The following is a 24536-nucleotide window of genomic DNA, read 5'->3' on the forward strand; positions in this document are numbered from 1 at the left end:
GAAGTGTATGTGTTTATGTACTCATGCACTTGTATATCTGAACTTTTGATACTAGTCAGGTATGTTCCTGGTTCAGGATTTCTTTATTCCTCTTACCTTTACAGAAATGGTGACTGGTACATTTCCATCTCCCTTCCCATTCCTTCATTGCCTTTTTCTATTTTGTAGAGCAGGCTTAGATCACATAGCAGAAAACATTCTTTCTTACCTGGATGCCAGGTCCTCTGTGTGCAGCAGAGCTGGTATGTAAAGAATGGCAGCGAGTGATCTCGGAAGGAATGCTTTGGAAGAAGCTGATTGAAAGAATGGTGCGCACTGACCCTCTGTGGAAGGGACTTTCAGAAAGAAGAGGGTGGTAAGTTTCCTGGGTTGCTTGTTCCCCTGAAAAAAGTTTCTTGGACATAGGGTCAGTTTTGGTTATTCAAACAAGCAGTTTGACTTGCCAAATGTGTTGGCCTAGTTTAAAGTGGGAAGGAGGAGTGGTCACAAGTGGCACGTGGGGGAGGGGGCGTTAAAGCTGTTAGAGTAATTCCTTCTGCAGTGCCTATTTCCTTTACAAGCATTAACTGTTAGGAAGTATTATATAGTTTGAGTGATTGGCTTTTCAAATCTATGAGTTTATGTTTTCGTTTTCCTTTCACATTTTTCTTAGGTGATGATACTATTACCAAAAGATAGATAAGAAAAAAGAAAATATGAGAACGTCAATAACATTTTGTTTTTTGTCATTGCTCTGACTGAAGATATGGGAGGCAAGGCGGGCAGGAATTTTCGGCCGACCCATTAACTTACGTACAGTTCTTTACCTTTATACGTGTCCATAACCTGCCCACTTAGCACAGAAAGAGAGTTACAGCTTGTACAGGCTATGGGTGAGTGAGGGATAGGGCTGTTGTTTTCCTTATGGGAGGAAGTTTGATGTGTCCCAAGTAAGGTTTTTCACAAAGCTGCCTTAGCGTTTTTTATTAAATTGTAGAATGAAAGGCTGGATTAATATGCGTTGGGTATTCAGAAAACAAAAGGCCAGGAGTGTGTTAGAGAGCTGGAAGTTAAAGTACATTTGTGTCTAATATGTAAATGTAATGGTCAGAAATCCTACTTTTGAACTGTTAAAATCAAAACACTCGAAGAGTACACTATCTTTGTCAGCACCACGTTTAAATAAAATTCACCTTTTATGTGCAAGATTATAACATCTGTTTGTTTCCATTTGCCAGGGATCAGTACCTGTTTAAGAACAGACCTACAGATGGCCCTCCCAATTCATTTTATAGTCATTATACCCAAAGATTATCCAGGACATAGAGGTAACTTTATGATTTATCTGTTTTATGGGCTCTTTGTGACTTGTTCTCACTTTTTATGTTGCCTTAGAGCGTTTTGTTGATCTAAAACATGGAGCTAGTAATTTTTTTTTTAAGTTGAACTCCTGAAGCAAATATGTCAACAGTCAGTATAACCTGCAGCCATACTTCAGGGTAGATAATGCCTGATTGTAAAAACTGACCTGACTTTTCTAAAACCTGAAATGCTTCTGCAAAGTTGCCAGTTAATTAAAACCTGAGTCCAAAGTCAGCTTTTTATTCTTTCTAATTTGATAAATTTTCCAAAAATCCCAGGCACAGTTTTTTCAGGTTAGCAGTTTACATTTTTGAGCCATCTCTAGAGAATTAGAGAAGGCACAAGGCTCAGTTTCCTCTGTAATTTCCCATATTTTTTTTTCATAAAAATGGCTCAAATATGAATCTAAGCAATAGTTAAGTGGGTTTTATACAGCAAATTATGCTCCTGGACCATTTTGGATTTGAGTGTAACTTCACCAGACCAGTAAAACTCTGTAAACTTGATGAGAAACATTGGAGATGTTTGATATTATTCATGTGTTCTAATTAGTTCAGTTTTATTATTTAGCCCTTTTCCTTGAACCAGGAAAGACAGGCACAGGCATTTCTCATTAACTCTTTCACATGTGTTCTTGGCAGGTCTTGGTTACTTCACTATTTCCTCCTTGGCGAAAAGTTTAGCCTTTGCTAGGCAGTGCTGTATCACCCATAAAGTTATACTCAGTTTCCCAAATGTCAAGTAATCCTCTCTCCCAGGTGATAGACATAAAAGTTATTGTGCCAAAATTCATTAATGGAGAAACATGTGCTTTTTTGGAAGTTCTCCCCCACCCCCTTCCCTTTTAAGGCAGATGTGAACTGATGGAATCATTAGGTTAATGGTAAATTTCAATGTGACTGGAACATCATATTTAAAACACAAACCCTTGTTTTGAGTATCTACGTCCTAAAATGAGCTGTAAAGCAATCTTTTACGGAGGGCTAAATAATTTAAAACTTCTGCCTGACTAATCAAAGGTTAGGAATTACTTGATCCACTGGAAGTTCAAAACTTAGAATAAATTGCTCCTACACTGTTAACTTGAATCTTGAGTCGGTGTGTGTGTGTTTTAGGGGAGAGGAGCTGTCTCTTACCCCAAGATAGTTGTACTAATTATTGCTTTGCATACATATTAGAAACTATATTACTTTTTGCTTCTTTTTTCAACTGTTCTTTCCAAAGCAACTCCAGATTTCCTTGACTAATTTCAGCAAATCCTTTGTTATGAGAAGGATGATGTTTAAAGTCAATATTAATAAATAGGAACTCTGGAAGAACTTTGATCAGGTTGAAGATTTTGGTGACATAGATTATTTAATCCTCATGAGTACTGTTATAATCAGTAGTATGAACTCAGTACTCTGTGGCATGATAATATGTGACACTACCTACCGTAACCATTTCCTCAGGCTAAAATAATATTTTAAAGTTAGTGGAGGAGGCAGATGTGAGGGAAATAGAGCTATGGGGGAAAACCCTATTTGATGCAAAACCTCTACATCATGGTGGTCTACCCAGTGGTTCTTAAAGTGTGGTTTGGGAAAACCCACTGGTGGCCCACAAGAGTCTCCTCCAGATTTTTGTGGGCTAGATCTCTTAGTGTAAGGGATGATGTTTTATACTTTGGCATATTCACTAATAGTGGTAATAATAAAAAATAATGTATCATGCCTACAAGACCGTTTACTTGTACTAGATACTTTGTTAAGCATCTTATGATACACTTTTCCATTTAGCATTCTGAACAGTACCTGAAAGGTAGGCCATGTCCTTACTCAGAGCTAAGGAAATGGAGACTCACAACATAAATAGCTCGCCCCAGATCACACAGTGAGTAATAGAGTCTGTGATCAACCTACAATTCTTCTGCACTTACTACAACTTTTTTGTACTCGAGATCACTGGTGCCTCATCAGAATAGAGTTCTTTACCTCTGTTTTGGGAGTGTGTTTTATTCTGACCAGGGTGAACACACATGTAGAGAGTTGTGTCAGTGACCTATGGATCAAACAAATAGAGACTCAAGGACTTGATTCTTGACCATATGGCTGGCATGAAACTCTCATAGCAGAAGAGAATAATTACAGGTACCCTGTGTTGAGCTCTTGCAGTATACCATGAACTAGTTGTATGACTTACAGAGATTATTGCGTTTAATTCTTAAAACAAGGTACATATTATCCCTATCTGTAACAAGGGAAAACTGAGACTAAGGGATGGGAATTGAACTGAGGTCTGTTTAGCTTTGGGGTTAGTGTGTTGTTTATCATTTTCAAAGTGGAAAACTCAGGAAGTGAAGGAGAAAGAGGTGTGATGTTACATGCCTATGGACTTTTCAAGGTGATCTCATCTCTCCCCAGTTGTGTGAGTACTCAGCATCCTTGACTGCTAGTTTAAAAAAAGGGCATGAGTTAAGGTAGATTAATTGGCCTTGTTGTAGTCTACTTAGGCAAAGTAGTATTTTAAAGGGTTTTAATTTTAAGAAGCAACATTGCCAAAGATAAATTACACCCCGAGCATCAAGTGGGTGCTTGTGCCCCCTGCCCAGTTGCCCCTCCATGCCTGCAGAGTCTCTGTGTAGTTCCCATATACTTGGCGAAGTTGCCAGTACACAACAGCTTCTTCTTTTCTTGCTCTACTTTGACAGCTGTGTTTCAGGTACCGTCTTGTGTCATCTGTCCCATTCCTAGATTTGACTGTGATGAGCAGATGACCTTGCCCTTCTACATTGACCCATCACAAATCGGCTAATTTTAAGAAAAAAATAGAAAACCTAGCTTAGTGTGGCCAACTCCCATTATTGAGGAAATGAAGATGTGAGAGATGAAGTCTAGGGAGAATAAATAAGAATTCTTAGCTTTCTGCAAAGCTTCATTTCTCTTGGGTGTTCTTGCACACCGGGGGGGGGGGGGTGTGGTTTAGAGTACCTCTGAGTTGAGAAGGAATTCCTGGAAAACCTGAGGCACATTCCTCAAGGATGCAGCCATATTTCCCCTGCTATCTAGAGTCTCAGTTGTTCTGCTCACTGTAATGGTGAGCTTACTATTAGGTACTTTGCTGCAGTGATTTGATTAACTCTCAGACGATCAAAACAGAGTCTTAGTCCAAAGCTCATGCTCTTTTCATGCTCTTTTGGGGGTCTACCATGCCCCCAATCGTCTCTCAGCAGAGAGGTGGGAATTGTTACAATAGACTTAATCAGAATTCTGTGTCCTGAACTTGTTTTTTTCTCTGTTGCCATCTCAGAGTAGTGTAAACTCTTTCATGTAATATGCATTTCCCCTCTTTTTATTCACTGGATTAAAGCCTTTGAAGCACTCTCCTTGGAATAGACCACTGGTAAAATGATGGTGTGTTGTATCGCACCTTTAATAAACCACATTTTATTCAGGGAAAGTGGGAAGCTTTTTTGTGGTTTGCAAACTTGATATTAATATTGTCCTGACCAGAAAATGCTGAAACTTGCCCACCCACCCAGTTGTGTTTAGGCTTCTAAAAATAATGTTATTCCTCCATACTCAGACATCTGTTTTCACTCTATTGCCAATTTAAATGCCGCTGTATACTCTGTGTATCATGGCTACTTTCCCAGTATTTTTAAAATTTGCACAGGGTAAGGGGATTTTACAAGTTCTCAAAAACACGAAGTACTCCTCTACAGTAGCCACACACCACATGATGTCTAAGTGTAATGGCAGGTATCTGCATAATTAAAGAGGTGCACCTGTGTATGCCCTGTATCCCTGCTGCTGGAGTCACAGTTGAAATGCACTGGAAGGCTGAGCCCCTTCCCAGGAATGGTTAGGGAGGGCCCAGGGCTAGCAGCATTAGATACAGCCCAGACCGAGACAACCGTTCCTGACATCTTGGTGAGAAGATTTTGTTGGTCACAGCCTACTCCTTTGGGTCTGTGTTCTCCGCAGCTGAGGAGGAGCATCACTGCTGTCGTTTGTAGGCACTGTGATGAGCACTTTATATGTGTAATTTCATTTGCTCCTTACAAGAGTTTTAAGGAAGTAGATCTTATTTTTCCCATTTTACAGAGGAGGAAACTGCAGCGCAAACAGTCCCACCTCATTTGCCAAAGCTGCTAACTGACCTAGGTATTTTCTGTACCACACTGGGCTGCCTTCCATTTTTAAGGGTCCAGTATTTTATTTTTTATTTATTTATTTTTTAAAGACCTGGCTTATAAGCATTCTAGTAAGAGTTGAGGTCGTCGAATATGGTGGTAGGTAGTATTTTGGGCAGCATAGTCAGCAGGACGTGCTGCTTTCTTTTGTGGGTGGCCAGGGAATTGAGAAGAGTAGAGTCTCAGGAGTTACACGAGATTGGTGTGCAGCAAAACCATCTGTTCCCTGCTCTGGGTTAGTGTCCCTTCCTGGCATTTTGAAACAAACCACTTCTGTGGTGATTCAGGAGCTTAAAAAAATTTTTTAACACAGCCTTAAGCGGGAGCTCCCTAAAACAACCCATCAAGAATGACCTGGCAGACCTTTTCTTTTAAATTCAGAAATGTATTTTAGAAAAACTAGGCTCTTTTCTGAATATTGAAAAGCTAAGCCATTTCCTAGTTCTTAACTTCCATTCAGTTTAGAACAAGAGCCTGTTATCTGACAGAGCTTTGGAGAGGGCCTGCCTCCATTCTTATGTGAGGGCCAGAGGCAGAGGGTATGGCCCAGCTGTCACGTCAGGCGGCGTTCTCTTACCAGACGTTGCAGGGGATGGGTGTACCCCAGGCTGACTGCTGCCTCACCCCAACTCCTCTTTGGTCCTCTCTGCTGTATCTTTAGGTTTTAGGTATAGTAAAAGATTGTAATCAAGTCGCCCAGTTCTAGAAAACATTTTCCACTTGAGGGAGCATATAGGCAGTTCTTTTTGGTATGAGGCTTCTTCTGCTTTCTCTTTTTACATTATTTTTTTTTTTTCAGTCTCCCATGTGATAGTAAATACTTTTCCTTTGCATTGAAATGTATAGAGTAACAAAGCTGCTTTACTGATTTGATGATATTTTAAAGCAATGTTTATGTTTTATAACTGAAAGCAGTTGTATGAATTTTTAAAATAACACCCGAGATGCACACACACACACATATATATATACACACACACACACATATATGCGTATATATGTATATATGTAAGTTATGTTACGTATTCAACTTTGTAATACTTCGGGTTTATATGGAGTCATGCCTTCTGCAGCAACTCTCTGGGCCCCTGTAGGGTGTAGCCTGAATATCGGTAACCACTGCCAAAAGTCACTGGCCATGAATGAGACTTGTTACCAGTGCATCTGTCTCCTAAGTCAGCGTTTTCCTGGTATACTTAGCATGCTGAGGTGGCTCAGTCACTATCTAAAAATATATTAGCTCTCTAAATGATTCTAAGCATTGAGTTCAGTTTAAGTCTTTTTTTCTGGACCCCTTTTCTAAAAGTCGCTTATATACTCAGATCTGTTATCTACGTTGGTAGCGGTAACAGAGGTGGGGTGAATTATTAATATTCTTATTATTATTAATTTTGGTTTTGGAATATTCTTTATTTCTGACATTTCACAAACTTACTGGAGATGATGATGCTGGCTCAGAAGCTCTGACTTGGTAGCAGATGGGCAGATGAGCGTTTCCTCACTCCTGGCATCTCCATGACACCTCCTTGCATCCCTCGGGTGTTAGAAATATGCGATCCTGCCCTCTTTCAAGGCTGTACATAGGAGCTCTTTGAGGGCAGGGATTATATTTCCAGGCTCCTGTGCTAAGTGTGGAGGCCACAAATGATGAAACATTTTCCTTTTTAGGTATATGTGTATCACTATCTCCAACCTTCCATTTCTTTTTCTAGAAAAGGAGGACAGTAATTTCGGCTTCAGAGTTGTGATGATTAAATTAGCTATAAATATTTAAATCACATACCATAGTGTTATGAAAGCATAGTACCTGCACATAACATTCAGTAAATTTGAACAGTTTTAAAGCATACAGAAGCATACTGCCTTCAACATAAGAGGAGAATACAGTTTGTCAGATGTCAGCAGAGCTAGTAATTAAGTGCATATTGTGAATGAAGATGAGATTTATCACCATCCTTTAGCAGAGCAACTAATTAAACTTTCAGCTACTCATATAATTAACTACTCAGAGATAATCTTTCAGGCTATATCCTGAACTCAGGTGTAACCAATTATTTTAGTCCCCATCGTCCCCTAATTTCAAGGATTTGGAGTTGACGCTTGGGTTGTTCTTAGAAACATTGTGCCCTTTGATCCTAAAAATGCCTCATATCTACTACCAAAGCTTAGGTCTTCTAGTGCCCTGGGCATGATCCACTTTCTCATTAAACTTGCCCACTGGTCTGAGGCCTTGGTTCTGTTTTTTCTCCTGTAAGTGTCCTACAGAACTTATAGTTTTAATCACTCATTGGCACTCATATTTTATCTGGAATTGTTACCGATCTTATGTTCTGTGTTCACTGCCTCAATAGCTAGGACTATACTTCTTTACAGACACTGCATATTTTAGTGGAAAAGCATGGACTCGTTGTCAGGAAGAACCGGGTATAATTTCCATTTAGTCTAGTTACTTAGTTTTGTGGCCTCAGGAAATTAAACTCTTCCCTTGTTTTTAAAAGGGAAGTAGTAAGAACTTCCTTCCAAGGTTAGTGTGTGGATCATTTAACCAGGTAAACATCTTTTGAGTATATCTAGTTCCAGGTACTGTGTGCCTAGATACCTGTGTGCCTGTAGTGGTAGCTCCCTTGAACAGTGTGCTTCCTGTTCTTTTAATCCCCGGCACCTAGCACAGTCAGTATATGGAAAAAAGTAGCATCTCAGTAAATGTTGCATGAATGATGGAAGAATGTTATCCAGGGCCCAGGTGTGCCATTCTTACTCTAAAGGACCTTTCAGTCTAGTAGATGATTAAAAATGGGTAACAAATAAAATTCTTTCTGTAGTAGTTGACAGGTAGTAATTGTTCGATGTCTTTTCTCAGTGATTAAGACAATGCCTTGGATGGATACGTAGATTGTCAGTATATGCTTAATGTTGGTGGTGGTCTTCTGCCAAATATTTTAATTGGCATTAGAGAGTGACCCAGTGAGTTACTACTTATTTGTATATTTTGGGTGCAAATGGCATTCTTTAAGCATATTGAGTTCTGTCTAGGCTATTTTTTTTCAAACCCAACTCAAACTCATTGGAAATCCTATGGTGGTTGCCAGATAGGGAGCGTTTGACAAAAAACACTGTTGGGCTAATGTCTTACTTGGAAAGAGCATGATTCCTATCCACAGACAGTTATGCAAACCAAGATGGGGTATCTGGTATGCTGTTCCTGGAAGCAACACTAGAGTCTGAAGCCTAATAGAATGGTTGATTCACAAAAACTCATCTGTTGCCTCCTTTTCCCCCCAGACTATAGAATCTAACTGGCGGTGTGGACGACACAACTTGCAGAGGATTCAGTGCCGCTCTGAAAATAGTAAAGGTGTCTACTGTTTACAGTATGATGATGAAAAAATTATCAGTGGCCTACGAGATAATTCTATTAAGGTGAATGACTGTATTTTGTATGTGTTCTTTTTAGAATTGTGGTTGTGTTAGATACTAGATCACTGAATCTCTCCATTTATTCCAGATTGTTTTCATCAGTGCCCTTCCATCTTGGCAGCTCTCAGTGTGGTTCTTAGGAACCGCAGAGTGTTTCCCTAGACTAACACAAGACCCCTGGGTTGTCTCACTTCTTATCCTTCTCTAAGCACATGTGCATTCTGTGTTCTGTGTTTAGGTGTGCATGGAAAATATCTCAGTATCACAGGACTCTTGCTGACTTTGCTAGCTGGTGGGGGCATTGCTGCCTTGCCTGTAAATCAAAGTCATTGCCTTTTATGGGTGCTGACGAAGGCTCAAGTGATAACACAAAAGAATGATAGAGCAATTTATATTTATATGTTTTAATTCACTCTTCAAAAGTAGATAAGCTGGATCATTCTGTGTTTTAATGTTCGGCAGCTGATCTGACAGATTTTGTTTTACATTGTTTATAGCTTATTTTCTCGTATTTAAGAAAACATTGCAGGATTTTTTTTTTTTTTTTTTGCCATTTTTTTTAAAGTTACAAGTTACATACAGGAAAATTCACTCTTTTTGTTGTAAAGTTTTATGAGTTTTGACAAGCACAAAGAATTGTGTAACCGTAACAAAAATCAGGATATAGAACAGTTCCATCATCCCCAGAAGTTCCCTTATTCAGCCCCTTTGTGTTCAGTTCTTCCCCTTAGGCACTGGGCTTTTTAAATTTATTTATTTACTTTTTAATTTTTTTTAAAGTTTATTTTGAGAGAGCACACGCAAGTGCAAGTGAGCATGTGTGCTCATGTGGAGTGGGGGGGAGGGGCAGAGAGAGTGGGAGACTGAGAATCCCAGGCAGGCTCCAGACTCTGTGCTGTCAGTGCAGAACCCTACTTGGGGCTTGAACTCACGAACCTGTGAGATCATGACCTGAGCTGAAACCAGGAGTTGGATGCTTGACCAGCTGAGCCACCCAGGTGCCCCAACCTTTTTTTTTCTCAGTCTTTTTTTCCCTATCCTTATAATTTTGCTTTTTAGAGAACAGTCTATAAATGGACTCACACAGTATGTAGCTTTTTGAGTTTGGCTTCTTATACTTAGCATCTTAGATGAGATTATCTCCTTTGTTATGTTTAGCAGTAGTTGATTCCCTTTTCTTGCTGAGTAGCAGTCTACTTTCTGGTGCATCCCAGTGTGTTTATCCGTCTACCTGTTGAAGGACATTTGTGTTTCCAGTTTTCACAATTATGAATAAAGCCACTATAAACATGTATGCAAATTTTTATGAGAACATACATTTTCAGTTCGCTTGAGTAAAAACATAGGAGTGGGATTGTTGACCCATATGGTAAGTATCTGTATTTCTTGCTAAGAAATGGCCAAGCTGGTTTTCAAAGTGGCTGTACTATTTTATGTTCCTATCAATAAGGTATGAGAGTTCCCTTTGTTATGCAACCTTGTCAGCCCTTGGTATTCTCAGGTTGATATTTGCCATTCTAATAAGTATGTAGACATATGTCATTTTGAGTTAATTTACATTTCCCCAATGACTGATGATCACATGATCTTTTCATGTGCTTATTTGCCATCTGTATATTTGGTGGTGAAGTATCCAAATCTTTTTTTTTTTTTAATTTTTTTTTTTTTTTAATGTTTGTTTATTTTGAGAGAGAGAGAGCGAGCGAGCAGGGGAGGGGCAGAGAGAAAGAGGGAGACACAGAATCCAAAGCAGGCTTCAGGCCCTGAGCTGTCAGCACAGAGCCCGACACGGGGCTCAAACCCATGAACTGTGAGATCATGACCTGAGCCGAAGTCGGAAGCTTAACTGACTGAGTCACCCAGGCGCCCTGTGAAGTATCCAAATCTTTTGTCCATTTTTAAAATGGGTTGTTTTCATATTATTGAACTTTGAGAGTTCTTTACATATTCTGAATACAAATCCTTTTTTTTTTTCTTTTTTTTCTTTTTTAATTTTTTTTTTCACGTTTATTTATTTTTGGGACAGAGAGAGACAGAGCATGAACGGGGGAGGGCAGAGAGAGAGAGGGAGACACAGAATCGGAAACAGGTTCCAGGCTCTGAGCCATCAGCCCAGAGCCTGACGCGGGGCTCGAACTCCCGGACCGCGAGATCGTGACCTGGCTGAAGTCGGACGCCCAACCGACTGCGCCACCCAGGCGCCCCACAAATCCTTTTTTAAGAAACATTTTTATTATTTTGAGAGAGTGCAAGTAGGGGAAGGGCAGAGAGGGGGACAGAGGATCTGAAGTAGGCTCTGTGCTGACAGCAGCTAGCCCAATGTTGGACTTGACCTCACAAATCGAGAGATCCTGACCTGAGCTGAAGTTGTATGCTCAACTGACTGAGCCACCCAGGTTCCCTTGGATACAAATCCTTTTTTGAGATATGTTTTGCAGATATTTTCTTCCAGTCTTGTCTTCTCATTTCCTCAATGATATCTTTCATAGACCAGGAGATTTTGATTTTGATTTTGATGAAGAATAGTGTACCATTTTTTTCTTTTATGGATCATGCTTTTTTATTTTAAAGTTCATTTATTTTGAGAGAGAGAGAGAGTGTATGAGAGTGGGGGAGGGGCAGAGAGAGAAGGAGAGAGAATCCCAAGCAGGCTCTGTACTGTCAGTGCAGGGCTGATACAGGGCTCAATCCCATGAACTGAGAGATCAATACCGGAGCAGAAATCAAGAGTCAGATGCTCAACCACTGAGCCATCTAGGTGCCCGTCTTATGAATCATGCTTTTGATGTCATACCTAGCAAGTTTTTCACTGAGCTTTTGGATCTGTAAATTTATGTCTTTCATTCACCAAATTTCAAATGTCTTTCGCCATTATTTTTTCAAATATTTTTTCTGCCCCGTTTTCTTTTTTTCTCCTTCTGAGACTCTAATTACATAAATAGTAGATCTTTTGTTATTGACTTACATTTTCTCCAGGCTTCCCCCCTGCCCCCCACTCTTTTCTGAATAATTTCTTTTAGTCTGTCCTCAAGCTGATGGCATGCTGTATCTCCTTAGAAATTCACAGGATAGGGGCGCCTGGGTGGCTCGGTCGGTTAAGCGTCCGACTTCGGCTCAGGTCATGATCTCACGGTCCGTGAGTTCGAGCCCCGCGTCGGGCTCTGGGCTGACGGCTCAGAGCCTGGAGCCTGCTTCCGATTCTGTGTCTCCCTCTCTCTCTGACCCTCCCCCGTTCATGCTCTGTCTCTCTCTGTCTCAAAAATAAATAAACGTTAAAAAAATTTAAAAAAAAAAAAAGAAATTCACAGGATAGAGTAGCACATAAAGACTCTTGAGGTCTGCAGCAGAGAGATACCCAGTGTTTCCCCACTTCCAAAATATATTTGACCTCAGAACCCTATTTTTATGTAATACTTATCAATCAATAGCCCTGATAACCTGCAGCCATAAATATACTCTGGCAAGAGTGACGTATGTTACTATTTAATTTGGGCAGTTATCCTTTAAGGAATAGTGAGAATGTTTTATAAGGGAGGTGCCTGGGTGGCTCAGTTGGTTAAGCATCCAGCTCATAATCACATGGTTCGTGGGTTCAAGCCCTGCATCAGGCTCTGACTCAACAATGTGGAGCCTGTGTGGGTCTCTCTCTCTCTCTCTCTCTCTCTCTCTCTCTCTCTCTCAAAATAAATAAATACACCTTAAAAAGAAAAAAAAAAGAATGGTTTATAAGGACCTTGTCAGAGCATAGGCTGACCACAGGCTTGCGTTTCATTTACATTGGATGTGTTTCTAAAAGAGTGCCGTTAATAGAGGCACACCATGTTTAAAATAGGCATGCATTTTATTTACGAGACATAAACAGTAGAGCAGAGATGCACTTTAGAGAGATCATCTAGAACAGTGGTTGGAAACCTTTTGTCCTTCATTCTGTACCAGTCCTGGATCACCAATCACTCTTTCAAAATAACCGTGGTTCTAATAGGTCAGAAATTAGAAGCAGGTCTTGCTGTTGTAGAAAGACAGTTAAATGTCTTGTTTTGGCTATTTGTAGTAAACTTGAGGGATGCTGCAATTATGACAGTATGATTTTACAAAGGAAGAAACAGGTTCACACGATCTATTTTAACAATCCAATCTTTAAAATAAATGATTTCCTATCCCCTGTTATATGTGGGGAGTATTGAAAACTTGAAAAACATTGGAAAGATCAAAAGAAGGGAGAAAAAGAACACTCAGAGAGCAAAGCCGACTATTATTAACATTATCTTTCCTTTTCATCTTTTTTTTGTTTTAAATATATTGATTATATCACCATATACATGGCTTTTATTCTATTTTTTTAAAAAACATAACTGTAATGAAGCATTATATTCTCTCATTAAAAGCTTTTCAGTTTACTTTGAAATTTTTCTGAAATGTCGAACATTTTTCATTTTAAAATTTTTGTAAGTAATCATAATGGGTTAGAGATATGCATTTTTAAAGGCTCTTAATAGATGTCACACTGTTTTTCCGAGTTTATTTAAAAATTCCCTTTATAAGGCTGTTAAATATAGTAAGTATAATAGTTAGAGGGACAAAGTAAACAAAATAGCACATCTGTTTTGGAAGTTATTCGATATTGCCTCTTCCCTTTTTTTGTCATTTTCCACCTGTTTGAAGTTTAACTGTTCTTATTTACTGTAATGCAGGTTTGTTCTATTTTGTGATTCAGAAAGTAAGGTGAGACAAAAACATTTATCAGAAGGTGATAGACTAAATCACTGTTTGTGGTTTTCTTGTCTCCATAGATTTGGGATAAAACCAGCTTGGAATGTTTGAAAGTGTTAACGGGACACACTGGCTCTGTCCTTTGTCTCCAGTATGATGAACGTGTCATTGTGACTGGTTCTTCAGACTCTACAGTGAGGTGAGTGATTTGGCTTCGCTGGTCTGACTTCCATATCTTCCGTGAGAAGACTGAGACTGCACCCTTTTCGGGGATAAGGACACACATTCTTTGTATATGTTTTATGTGCTGTATTTCAAAACCACTTTAGGTGTGGGTTTATTTGAACAAAGCAGGCTAGAAAGCCACCTTTTGTTAAGTAGGTCCTACGCTCATTGTTGTATGTTATAGAGATGGAAATGTACTAGGAAATATTACCTAGTGTTAGACTAGCTTTCTCCTGGGAGGACCATGCTCCAGACATTTGAAAAGTCACCAGCATGCTAGTGTCCTTTCTCTGACTCAGTGCTTTTCAGGCACTGCTTCTGCCACAGAAGCCTGTGACTTTCCTCCTTTGGTCTGTGTGAATTTGTCCTCTTAGGAGATTGGGTTTACAGAAAAGCTGTGACGTGAAAGGGCTGCCCCTGAGAACCTTATATGTCATGGATGGAGCAGCTGCCATATTGCCTTTGTCCATAAAGCGGTTGGGTAAATAGATGCATGTGGGAATTGATGAGTTGTCATGACTTACAGTCTCTAGTGTGCAATGGATAAGTAATGGACTCTGAGACCTATCAGAGGCCAAAAAGAGCCTTAAGCTTGGAAACTGCCCTCAGTTCCCCAGCGTGAAGCCTCCTTCCCCTGTCATCTCAGACTCCCTGCGAGCCCACTTAACTTGAAGAATCATTTTGTTGTCCTCACTGTCCCTGATTACCTCATGTTAAATAAACCTAAACCTGGACAGAGCCAGAGTTGGCCTTCTTCCTTCCTTTTTTTCTTTTTAAGTTTATTTATTTATTTTGAGAGATCAAGAGAGCATGAATGGGGGAGGGGCAGAGAGAGAAGGGGAGAGAGAGAATCCCAAGCAGGCTCCACACTGTCAGTGCAGAGCCCGATGTGGGGCTCAAACTCATGAACTGTGAGATCATGACCTGAGCTGAAAATTAAGAGTCAGACACTTAACTGACTGAGCAGCTACCCAGGCCCCCTTCATAATTGGCCTTCTTTTTTTGAAACCCTCTCAGTACTTCTCAGCAAATACAATAATTGCTTCTGGGGGCTCCTTTTAAACATGGTCTTGGATGTGAGGTCCCAGTCACAAGAGAAGCTTACATCTCCCTAGCCTACTACTAAGAATGGGCCCAGGGCACAGACACTGACTCTTCCTGGTTGTCTCAGTAATCACGCATTGTGCTTTTCTGTTCTCTAGAGTCTGGGATGTGAACACGGGTGAAGTTCTGAACACATTGATCCACCACAATGAGGCTGTACTGCATTTACGCTTCAGCAATGGACTTATGGTGACCTGTTCCAAGGATCGCTCCATCGCTGTGTGGGACATGGCTTCTGCTACCGATATCACTCTACGCCGTGTCCTGGTTGGCCACCGTGCTGCTGTCAATGTGGTAGACTTTGATGATAAATACATCGTGTCTGCCTCTGGTGACAGAACCATCAAAGTAAGTGTATGTACTAGTCATAACTCTGCTTCCTCCTGTTCCCTTTCAAACACAGAGGAAGCAGAGGTGGGCTTTATCAACCTGGTACTGGGCAAGATCTGTAATCTGCTTCATCTGTGCTTGAGCCCTTGAGGCAATCCCATTCTTCATGCTTCTGGAATCACAGGCAAGATAGGAGGAAAGGGTCACGGGTCCACGATGGAGAGCAGCCTTCTATTTCATGAAATGACACCATTGATCGCGTGTTTAAGGGGAAGAGAACTAACCTGTGGAACATGTACTGTGTGCTAGGAGCTTCACCTTACCCTGTCGCTGATCTCTTCCAGCACTCTGTTGAGGAAGGTATTGCCTCAATTTTACAAATGGGGCTCAGAGAGTGAAGAACTGGGCTGGAGACCACACAGCTAGTTAGTGGCGGAGCTGAGATTTGATTTATTCACTTAATTCACTTCATTTGAATTAATCCACTTAATGGTCTATGCCGTGCCATAGACCCTAGGCTGGATGCTGGAGATACAATAATGAATAAGACCCATCCCTGCCCTCAAGAAGCTCGGCGTATGGTGGGTGGCAGGCATGAGACAAATGGTTGTAGTCTACGGTGAGTCATAGGATGTAGTAAATGCAGGTCTGATTCCAGTATCCATTTTAACTTTTTAAAATTTTAGCTTTTGAGATATAGTTCACATACCGTGAGTTTCACCACTTAAAGCATGCAGTCCAGTGCCCCTTAATGTAGTTACAGTGTTAGCCATTTAATATAGTTTAGTTTCAGAACATTTTCATTGCCCCCTGAAAAAACCTCCTACCCACTGACAGTCAACCCCTGTTCTCTTCTTCTGGTCCTTAGCAATCACTAATCTATTTTCTGTGCATGGATTTGCCTCTTCTAGACATTTCATATAAATGTAATCCTATAATATGTGGCATTTTCTGTCTGGCTTCTTGCACTTAGTGTGGTGTTTTCATGGTTCATCCATGAATATTGTAGCACGTGTCAGTACTTCATTCATTCTAACGACTGAAGGAAATTCCATTGTGTGGATGTGCCACGCTCTGTTTATCTGTTCATCAGTTGATGGACATTTTGGTTGTTTGCACCTTTCATTTGTTAAACATAGTGCTGCCATGAACATTTGTGTGTAACTTTTTGCACAGACATACATTTTCAGTTCTCTTGGAATTGTAACTCTGGGTTCGATATTCTGAAGAGCTGCCAAACGTTTTCCAAAGTGGCTACGCTGTGTTAAAATCCCACCAGCATTGTGTGAGCATTTGAATTTGGATCAAAAAACCTTCTTTTTTATGACCAGCACTAGGTGGCATTCTGGTATCTAGTATCTAGCCCCACACATCACAGAGGTAGCATCAACCTTTAGATAAAGTGGTCTGGCAGTTGAACAAGTAGGGTTTGTGTGCAGTAACTCACTTACCATTCAGTCAGACCAGTTGGAACAAGATCACTGCCTGGAAGTCAGGAGGGTTTGGGCCTTTTTTACAGAGCAGCCGTTGCATAATATCAGCCTGGAGGATTTCTCCGTATCCTTGCCAGCACTTGTTATTGTCCATCTTTTTTATTACAGCCATCCTTGTAGTTGTGTAGTGGTTATCTCTGGTTTTGGTTTCCATTTCCCTTGTGACCACTGATACTGAGCATCTTTTCAGTGCTTATTGGCCTTTTTTGTATCTTCTTTGGAGAAACATCTGTTTAAATCTTTCATGTACTTAAAAAATGGGATTATTTGGGTGTTTTTTGTTTGTTGTTTTTTTTTAATGTGTAGTTACAAAAATTCTTTATATATTCTGGTTACAAGTACCTTAAGAGGTGAATGATTTGGAAATATTTTCTTCCATCTTGTGGCTTCTCTTTTCACTGTCTTGATGGTGTTCTTTGCCACACAGACAACTTTAATTTTGATGAAGTGCAATTGATCAATTTTTTGCCTTTTGTTGCCTGTGCATTTATTGTCCTGTCTGAGAAACCGTTGCCTAATCCAAGATCACAAAGATTTACTCCTGTGTTTTCTTCTGAGAGTTTCATAGATTCAGCTCTCACATTTAGGCCTTCGGTTTATTCTGAATTGTATTTTTGTATATTGTGTGAGTTGGGGGTCCGACTTCATTCTTTTGCATGTGGAGATCTAGTTATCCCATTCAACTACAAACGCAGCTGGTAAAATAATTCAGGGCACTCTGGTTGCTTTGCGTCTCCTTATTTGGCTTGTAATATATTAAGTGTGTCTGTGAACATCTAAGTCTTGCAGATGGTTTCACAAAAGAGGGATTATTTATTCCACATACATAATATTAGGAGTGATGTGTCAAAACAAATGGAGCTGTTCAAGAAACTATGCTGGAAAAGAGGAGGATGTGAAAGGTGAAACTTTTTCACATCAGTTACATTGGATATGACATGTCAGCTGGCATGAAAACATAAAATCTGGCCCACACTCTTCCCTCTAGGCAAGTGAATGTCTGAACCATCCAGGAGATGTTCTCTTTGTGAATATCTCAAGGTTGGAGACTTCACAGCTTCCCTCTGTGTTTCATTCCTGTTTTATCACTCTGCAGCTAAGAAAACTGTATGCTGGCCAGTCTGTCCCCCAGCTTCTGAACCAGATTTCATAATCAAGTATTTTGGTCATTCTTAGAAGCTCTGATGTTTTTAAAAAGGTATATTGTGAGGGGACTTTTCGGCGTTTATTCTTAAAGTATTATTAATTGGTTATGCAGGTCTGGAGCACGAGTACCTGTGAGTTTGTTCGTACTCTGAATGGGCACAAGCGAGGCATTGCCTGTCTCCAGTACAGGGATCGGCTGGTTGTTAGTGGATCATCAGATAATACCATAAGGTGAGTAGAAGCTGGTGTGCTGACAGAGTAGGCTGATTTTTGCTATAGTTTTGACTCCTGCCCCAGTCCTGATGCTCAAAAGACTTGGAGCCTTTGGAGATACTTCAAGTAAGAAAACTATAGGTAACTTTTATTAGTCCATTTGGTCCTGTGAACTGAAGTGGGTAAACTGACTCCTCCAATACACACGTTTTATGACATAAACTCCACCCAAGATCCCTTAATACCAGAACTCCTCAGAAGAGAGGACGCTCCAGCCTGACTCTCTACTTTCCCTTATCTGTGAGCTCCTGTCTCCCTCACTAACAGGTGGGAGGAGTGTACTTGATTTATCTGTGTCTCACCCGAGGCTACACTACAACATCATCCCACTCCTGTTTCATCATTTATTTTATCTCCCTTTTTTCTTCCCAGCACTCAGTGTCCTTGCTTTTTAATAAATCTGACTATCCATAAACACTGTATTTGTTAAGAATTTCCCTTAAATATCTACTCACTGATCCCAAGTCGTTTTTCCATTGTCCCAACATATGCTGGTAGCTTTTTTTTTTTTAATCAAATTGTTTAATGTTTGGGCAAAATAAAGATTGGTTTCAAGATGATTTTTAAAAGAAAGAAGGAAGGAAGGAGGGAACAAAACAGCAATAAAGCTGAAACTGCTGCAAGTTTTCTTTATCATTTTAAGTTTTAAGATATTATTAAAGTCAGTTGACCCTGAATCTTGGTTCTCTTGTATCCATCATGCTTTATATTGCTTAATATTTCATCAGTAAATAGTCCTTACCTTTCTCACCGGAATCTTTTACAAAATAATAATGTATATTCCTTTATAGTTTATAGAGGGGAACCACTTTGGAGTCAGTGGCAGTGCTGAATGGCTCTGCTCACAGTAGGTTAGAGAAGCCACCGTCACTGACACTGATGAGAAGATTTGCTGAGGGTGGCTGTGGTAAAATATTCATTGGGTATATGGTAAGAGCTATTGGGAGAGGGGCGAAGAAAAGGTTGTTACAGAATGAGTTTGCTGACTTTGTTTTGTACACGTTAGTTTGCTGTGATTTATGTTTACAAACAATGTAGAAAAATCAATGATGACAGAAAAATTAAAAAATTTTTATTTTCAGAACTGTTCTGTAAATCATACACCGAGAAGAAGGCTGGGCGTAGTGTGTGGGTTCATGTTCCTGAGACACTTCATATACTTAATGAGAGGCTCCCACTGTGACTGTGTAAACTGGACAACCCTCGTGTCCGGGAGTGTTATCTAGGAGGGGTGTCCCTAAACCTCATCAGGAGAGGAAGACCATTATGCTGGCCCACTGGTTCTAACTTCAGTGGGTCTCATGGATTCCAGGCTAGAAGTGCCTGGGGTGGAAGCCTACCCTCCTGACTGTATTATATCCTCCCCCAGCCCACACACATCATGCCTTTTCTTCTCTCCTGCCTACAGTCCCTATCTCCCCCGGAAAAGCCCTTCCTAGACCATTTGGCTACATGGTTTAATCAATTCAGACATCAAAAGAATGCCTAGGAACTAAATATAATTGAAGTTTGTTGTTTGTTGATCTTATTTAAATAGTAATACATGCGTGTGATTAAAAAAGGTTTCCAGTTGAGTAAAAGAAAATACAATGAGAAGTAAGGCTTCTACCCAAATTAGTGCTTTAAAATGTACAAATGGTATAAATGTACATGCGTATCTCTTTGTACAGTGTAGACTGGGAACGAGATAGAAACAAAGTTCAGGAGAGAGTGAAAGTCACGTTACAGGGCAGGTAGTGTGAATCATGTGTGGGAAGTTGTTTCATAGAGATCTGTTTCACATTCAAGGCTATGGGATATCGAATGTGGTGCCTGTTTAAGAGTCCTAGAGGGACATGAAGAATTGGTCCGATGCATCCGGTTTGATAACAAGAGGATTGTCAGTGGGGCCTATGATGGGTATGTATTTCAGATTTCTAAGTGCACTGCTGCCATGGTATCTAGAGGAAAAGGAGTGCTGAATATTAAGCAGCTATGTATCTGCCAGTTCTGTGCCCGGTCCCTTCTGTGTAATGGTGGATGGCAGATGTTGCCGTACCGCTTGATCAAGTGAGGCCACTCTGGCCCAGAAGGATGAGCAGTCTTGCCCCAAGTCTAGCAGAGCCTCTGTAACTCCTGTGCTTACAGCTTTAACCATTATTGTAAAGGTTGTGTGGGAATTCAGTTCTTTGCCTTCGCCCTAAATTAAACTAACTGTGTGTGTGTGTGTGTGTGTGTGTGTGTGTGTGTGTGTGTGTGTTCGTTCGGCGATACATTTCCTTTTCCCTTTTGGTTAATTGAACAAATACTCTTTAAAAAGCCTTGTGACTTTTTAAATGAGCAAGTGGCAACTGTAAACCTTTCAAGGTGACCTTGTATATACTCACAGATTAGTTGGTCTGTTTATGCTCCTATTATTAACTTTCAGCATTTGCCTAGTTTGAAGAAAGGTATCCTTGGAATTTCCCAGAGAGCCCTAGTTTCTGTCAGCAGCACCTACTCAGCCCTAGAGAGCCCCCTGATTAATGAATTTGGTGACATAGATTATCAAGTCAGGAACTGAATTCAGATAGCATGAAGTTGTTTTCTTATCTCCCTTAAAAATATTTCTTCACAGTTTCAGCAATCCTGAGAATGTGTAGGTCCTTGTTTTTTCCAAAATCAGATGTAATTAGTTTAAGTAATTTGTAAAAACATAAGCATGTTCTCCATTAGCTTATTATTATTTTTTAAAATTTATTTTGAGAGATTGAGAGTACAAGTGGAGAGAGGCAGAGAGAGAGGGAGAGAGAATCCCGAGCAGGCGCCACACTGTCAGCATAGAGCCCGGTGCCGGGCTTGATCCCACAAACTGCGAGATCACACCCTGAGCCGAGATCAAGGGTCAGATGCTCAACCAGTGGAGCCACCCAGGCACCCCTCCACTAGCTTTTATACTAGCAGTTCATGTGCACTCCTTTCTGTCAAGGAAGTGCTCGACAATATATAAAATGTTAACTTTCCCACTAATCGCAGTCTTCTTTTCTAGGAAAATTAAAGTTTGGGACTTGCAAGCTGCTCTTGACCCTCGAGCCCCAGCAAGCACGTTGTGTTTGCGCACGTTGGTGGTAGGTAATCTGTTGAAGTGGGAGTGGTTCCCGTGCTGGAGGGTGGCCTCCTGTAGATGGACCTGCCCAGCTGTGTCACAGGAAATCTTGTGTATCTCACAGCGTGCCTTCAGAGAAATGCACTGTTTTGTTCATTTTGGTTAGCCCAAATCAGAGAGTAATTGACATTGACGTTACAGTGAGCTCTTCCCTAAGGAACATTAATACAACTTAAAACATGAAAGCAGACATCCTCATTTGTAGGTGGATTGGTTTCCTCGTAGAGCTCAAAGTATTTCCTTCCTATAGATTTGGAAGAGTTCTTTTATTTATTTTTTTATTTATTTATCTATCTATCTATCTATCTATCTATTTATTTATTTATTTAGATGTTTATTCATTTTTGAGAGATGGGGAGAGAGCATGAGTGGGGGAGAGGCAGAGAGAGAGGGAGACACAGAATTCCAAGCAGGCTGCAGGCTCCGAGCTGTCAGCACAGAGCCCGATGGGGGCTCAAACCCACGAACTGTGAGATCATGACCTAAGCCGAAGTCGGACGCTTAACCGACTGAGCTGCCCAGGTGCCCCTTGGGAGAGTTCTTAATACGGGTATCTGGTTACGTTGAATTTTTATAATACAGCACATTTCTGTATTATTAAGATGGAATTTCTCCTCAGTCTATATTGTGTGAATTATTGCTTTGGCATTTAAAAATACTTTATGTAAATCTTGTTTTAACATCTTTAGCAGGCTCATTATTTCTAGTAGTCTGATTGCTTTTGTTATATTAATGAGGAGACAGTTTTTTGAAAATATTGGTAGATTTTTCGTATTTTTCGTAGCTTTACCTTTTTTTCTATTTCTTTGCTTCTTGCATCGATTAGAACATGCAGAACTATGGTGAGGGCCATTCTTGTTTTCTTCGTGATTTTAATGAGAATGCTTCTTACATTCCACCATTAATTTTGAGTTTGGTTGTGGTTGAGATAGATATTCATGGTAATGTTAAAAACACTATCCTTCTGGTCCTTTTTGCAGTGTATCAAGAATGGGTATTAAATATTGTTGTTTACCTTTCCAAGATCTTTGGTGAGGCGATCACATAATTTGTCTCCTTTGACACATTAATGAGCCAGGATCTCAGATACAAAGATTAATTTAAAGAAGAGGCCTAGAAGGAAAAGCCAGAGTTTTGTCCCTGGGGTGAAGGACAAAGATCAGTAAGCTCTGGAACATTCAGTAAGCCTGGATAAGTAGCTGCATTTTCAGCCTGCGCCAGAGCACGGGTAGAAATGAGGGATTGTAAAGGTCTCATTTTACTCATCAAGCTGTCACATTTCACAGGAACATTCTGGACGTGTGTTTCGGCTACAGTTTGATGAATTTCAGATCATCAGCAGCTCCCATGATGACACTATTTTGATTTGGGATTTCTTAAATGTGCCTCCCAGTGCCCAGAATGAGACCCGTTCTCCCTCCAGAACATACACTTACATCTCCAGATAACAGTCTGCACTTTACCCGTTTCAGGTGAGTTTAATCTTGCTAATTGAATTCATCTTCCCTTTGGGGGAATTTTGTGATTTGGGCTCCCCATCGATAGGAACCAAAGTGATTAGTGTTTTTTAGCTGTGTCAACTTTGCAGTTCTCATGTAAGGCTAGATCTTTATGGTCACATTAAAATAAGATCTAAATCAGAGTCCTACATATTGTGGGTTTTCACATGGGCAGACAGTGTGATTCCTGTTTTTAGAAACTGATTTCCTAAATGATTTCCTGTCAATTTAACACAGGCAAGGTCCTTCAGATTCTGTTTTGGGGTGCAGGAATCTCCTTTTTCTCTTTCCTGTTTTTCAGTTCTTTTATTTAAAAAAAAAATCAACATCAGCCAAACACTCAAACTTCCCCCTCTGTCCCTGGTATAATCTACCCACCATCACTGTCCCCTAGAAGAGGAATGAAAGAAAGGTGTTTGTTGAGTGAGCCCCTAGAACCCGTTCTTCGTCCACTAGATACAGCAGGTACCCTGGAGGCAAAGTCCTTTGCTCTGGTTACAGGAAGAGTTAGAGCCATCGTAACCATTGATGATGGCATGTTTTGATTACTAAGGGTGTCCAGTCTAGAGGATGAGAAGCCTTACTTGGCTGTGTCCTGGGACCTGATGACCCTGTTCATCTGGAGCAGTATTTCCAGCTCTGAATATTTTGCAAGGGGGCCAGTAAATCCTGTGCACGTTAAACTTTACAGATTGAATAAATTGGTTTGTACCTACTTGTATTACTATGTATATATGTATGTAAAGACTGATTAATAAATAAAATTCATACTTATTTTAAAATATTACTTACTACTTAGTGGCTCTTTATCGTTGTATGTTTTCTGCTCATTAAATGTTAAAAGTGTAAAGAGAGTTTAGATGCAGAATTGCGGGGAGAAAAAAAAAAAAAGGGCCCTTAGATCACCAAGTTACCATCATTTCTAATACTTCTTACTTAAGACTCTAAGGCCCAAAACACAGATGTCCAGGAAGTTTGTCTTACCCAAGGGTCAGCAGACTATAGGCAGAGTCCAAATTTGTTCCACTGCCTGATTTTATTCCTCTGCTACAGCAAGCTAAGAATAGTTTTTTACACTTTTAAATAATTGAAAAAAAATTAGAAGAAGAGTACTATTTCATGACACACGAAAATTATATGAAATTCAAGTTCTAGTGTCCATGAATGAAATTTTATTATAATAGCCATGCTCAGTTGTTTATGTATTGTCTGTGGCTGTTTTCATACTTCATTGGAAGAGTTGACTAGATGCCACAAAGACCATATGGCTTGTGACATCTAAAATATTTATTAGACAGCTCTTTAAGAAAGTTTGCCGTCCTCCAGTCTTGCCCCTGTGCCATCGATTAGTGATAAACCAAGGGTCTGCAGGAATGGCAAATAAGCTTTTTCTTCATCCTGGCTGAGTTTGATCAGTACTGCCTGGCTGGAGTGCTGCCTTTGGAAGGATTCTGGGACCTTGTGACCCCAAGGGATAATGCTGTGATGGGTTGGCAGTGTCTGCCTGGATGTGGGAGGTGAGCAGTAATGACCTGTAAGCCACATACATAGTTACTGTTCCTGGTCCCAAGTGCGTTCATATTATTTCTCATGATAGTGACCATCTATCTGCCTTGCCACCTTCTCTCTGGATGGATTCTTCCTAAGTTGAAAAAACTGTACGGCAGAATTATTACATTTTTTGAATGGAGCCTTAAAAT

The 24536-nt window shown here is 40.2% G+C and overlaps 1 protein-coding gene across 1 annotated transcript in view; it reads left to right on the forward strand.

Annotated features, from left to right (window-relative positions):
• FBXW11 (F-box and WD repeat domain containing 11) overlaps nucleotides 1-24536 on the forward strand; it is a 121663-nt gene that overhangs the window by 90027 nt on the left and 7100 nt on the right. Inside the window, 11 exon segments of the mRNA XM_032594212.2 lie at nucleotides 171-223; nucleotides 225-355; nucleotides 1218-1270; nucleotides 1273-1307; nucleotides 8798-8935; nucleotides 13723-13841; nucleotides 15070-15319; nucleotides 18053-18171; nucleotides 20002-20112; nucleotides 21221-21299; nucleotides 22624-22809. Coding sequence (XP_032450103.1) covers nucleotides 171-223; nucleotides 225-355; nucleotides 1218-1270; nucleotides 1273-1307; nucleotides 8798-8935; nucleotides 13723-13841; nucleotides 15070-15319; nucleotides 18053-18171; nucleotides 20002-20112; nucleotides 21221-21299; nucleotides 22624-22785 — 1250 coding nt within the window. The 3' untranslated portion in view covers nucleotides 22786-22809.

Source organism: Lynx canadensis, chromosome A1 (assembly GCF_007474595.2).
Source record: "Lynx canadensis isolate LIC74 chromosome A1, mLynCan4.pri.v2, whole genome shotgun sequence".
Lineage (NCBI taxonomy): Eukaryota > Metazoa > Chordata > Mammalia > Carnivora > Felidae > Lynx > Lynx canadensis.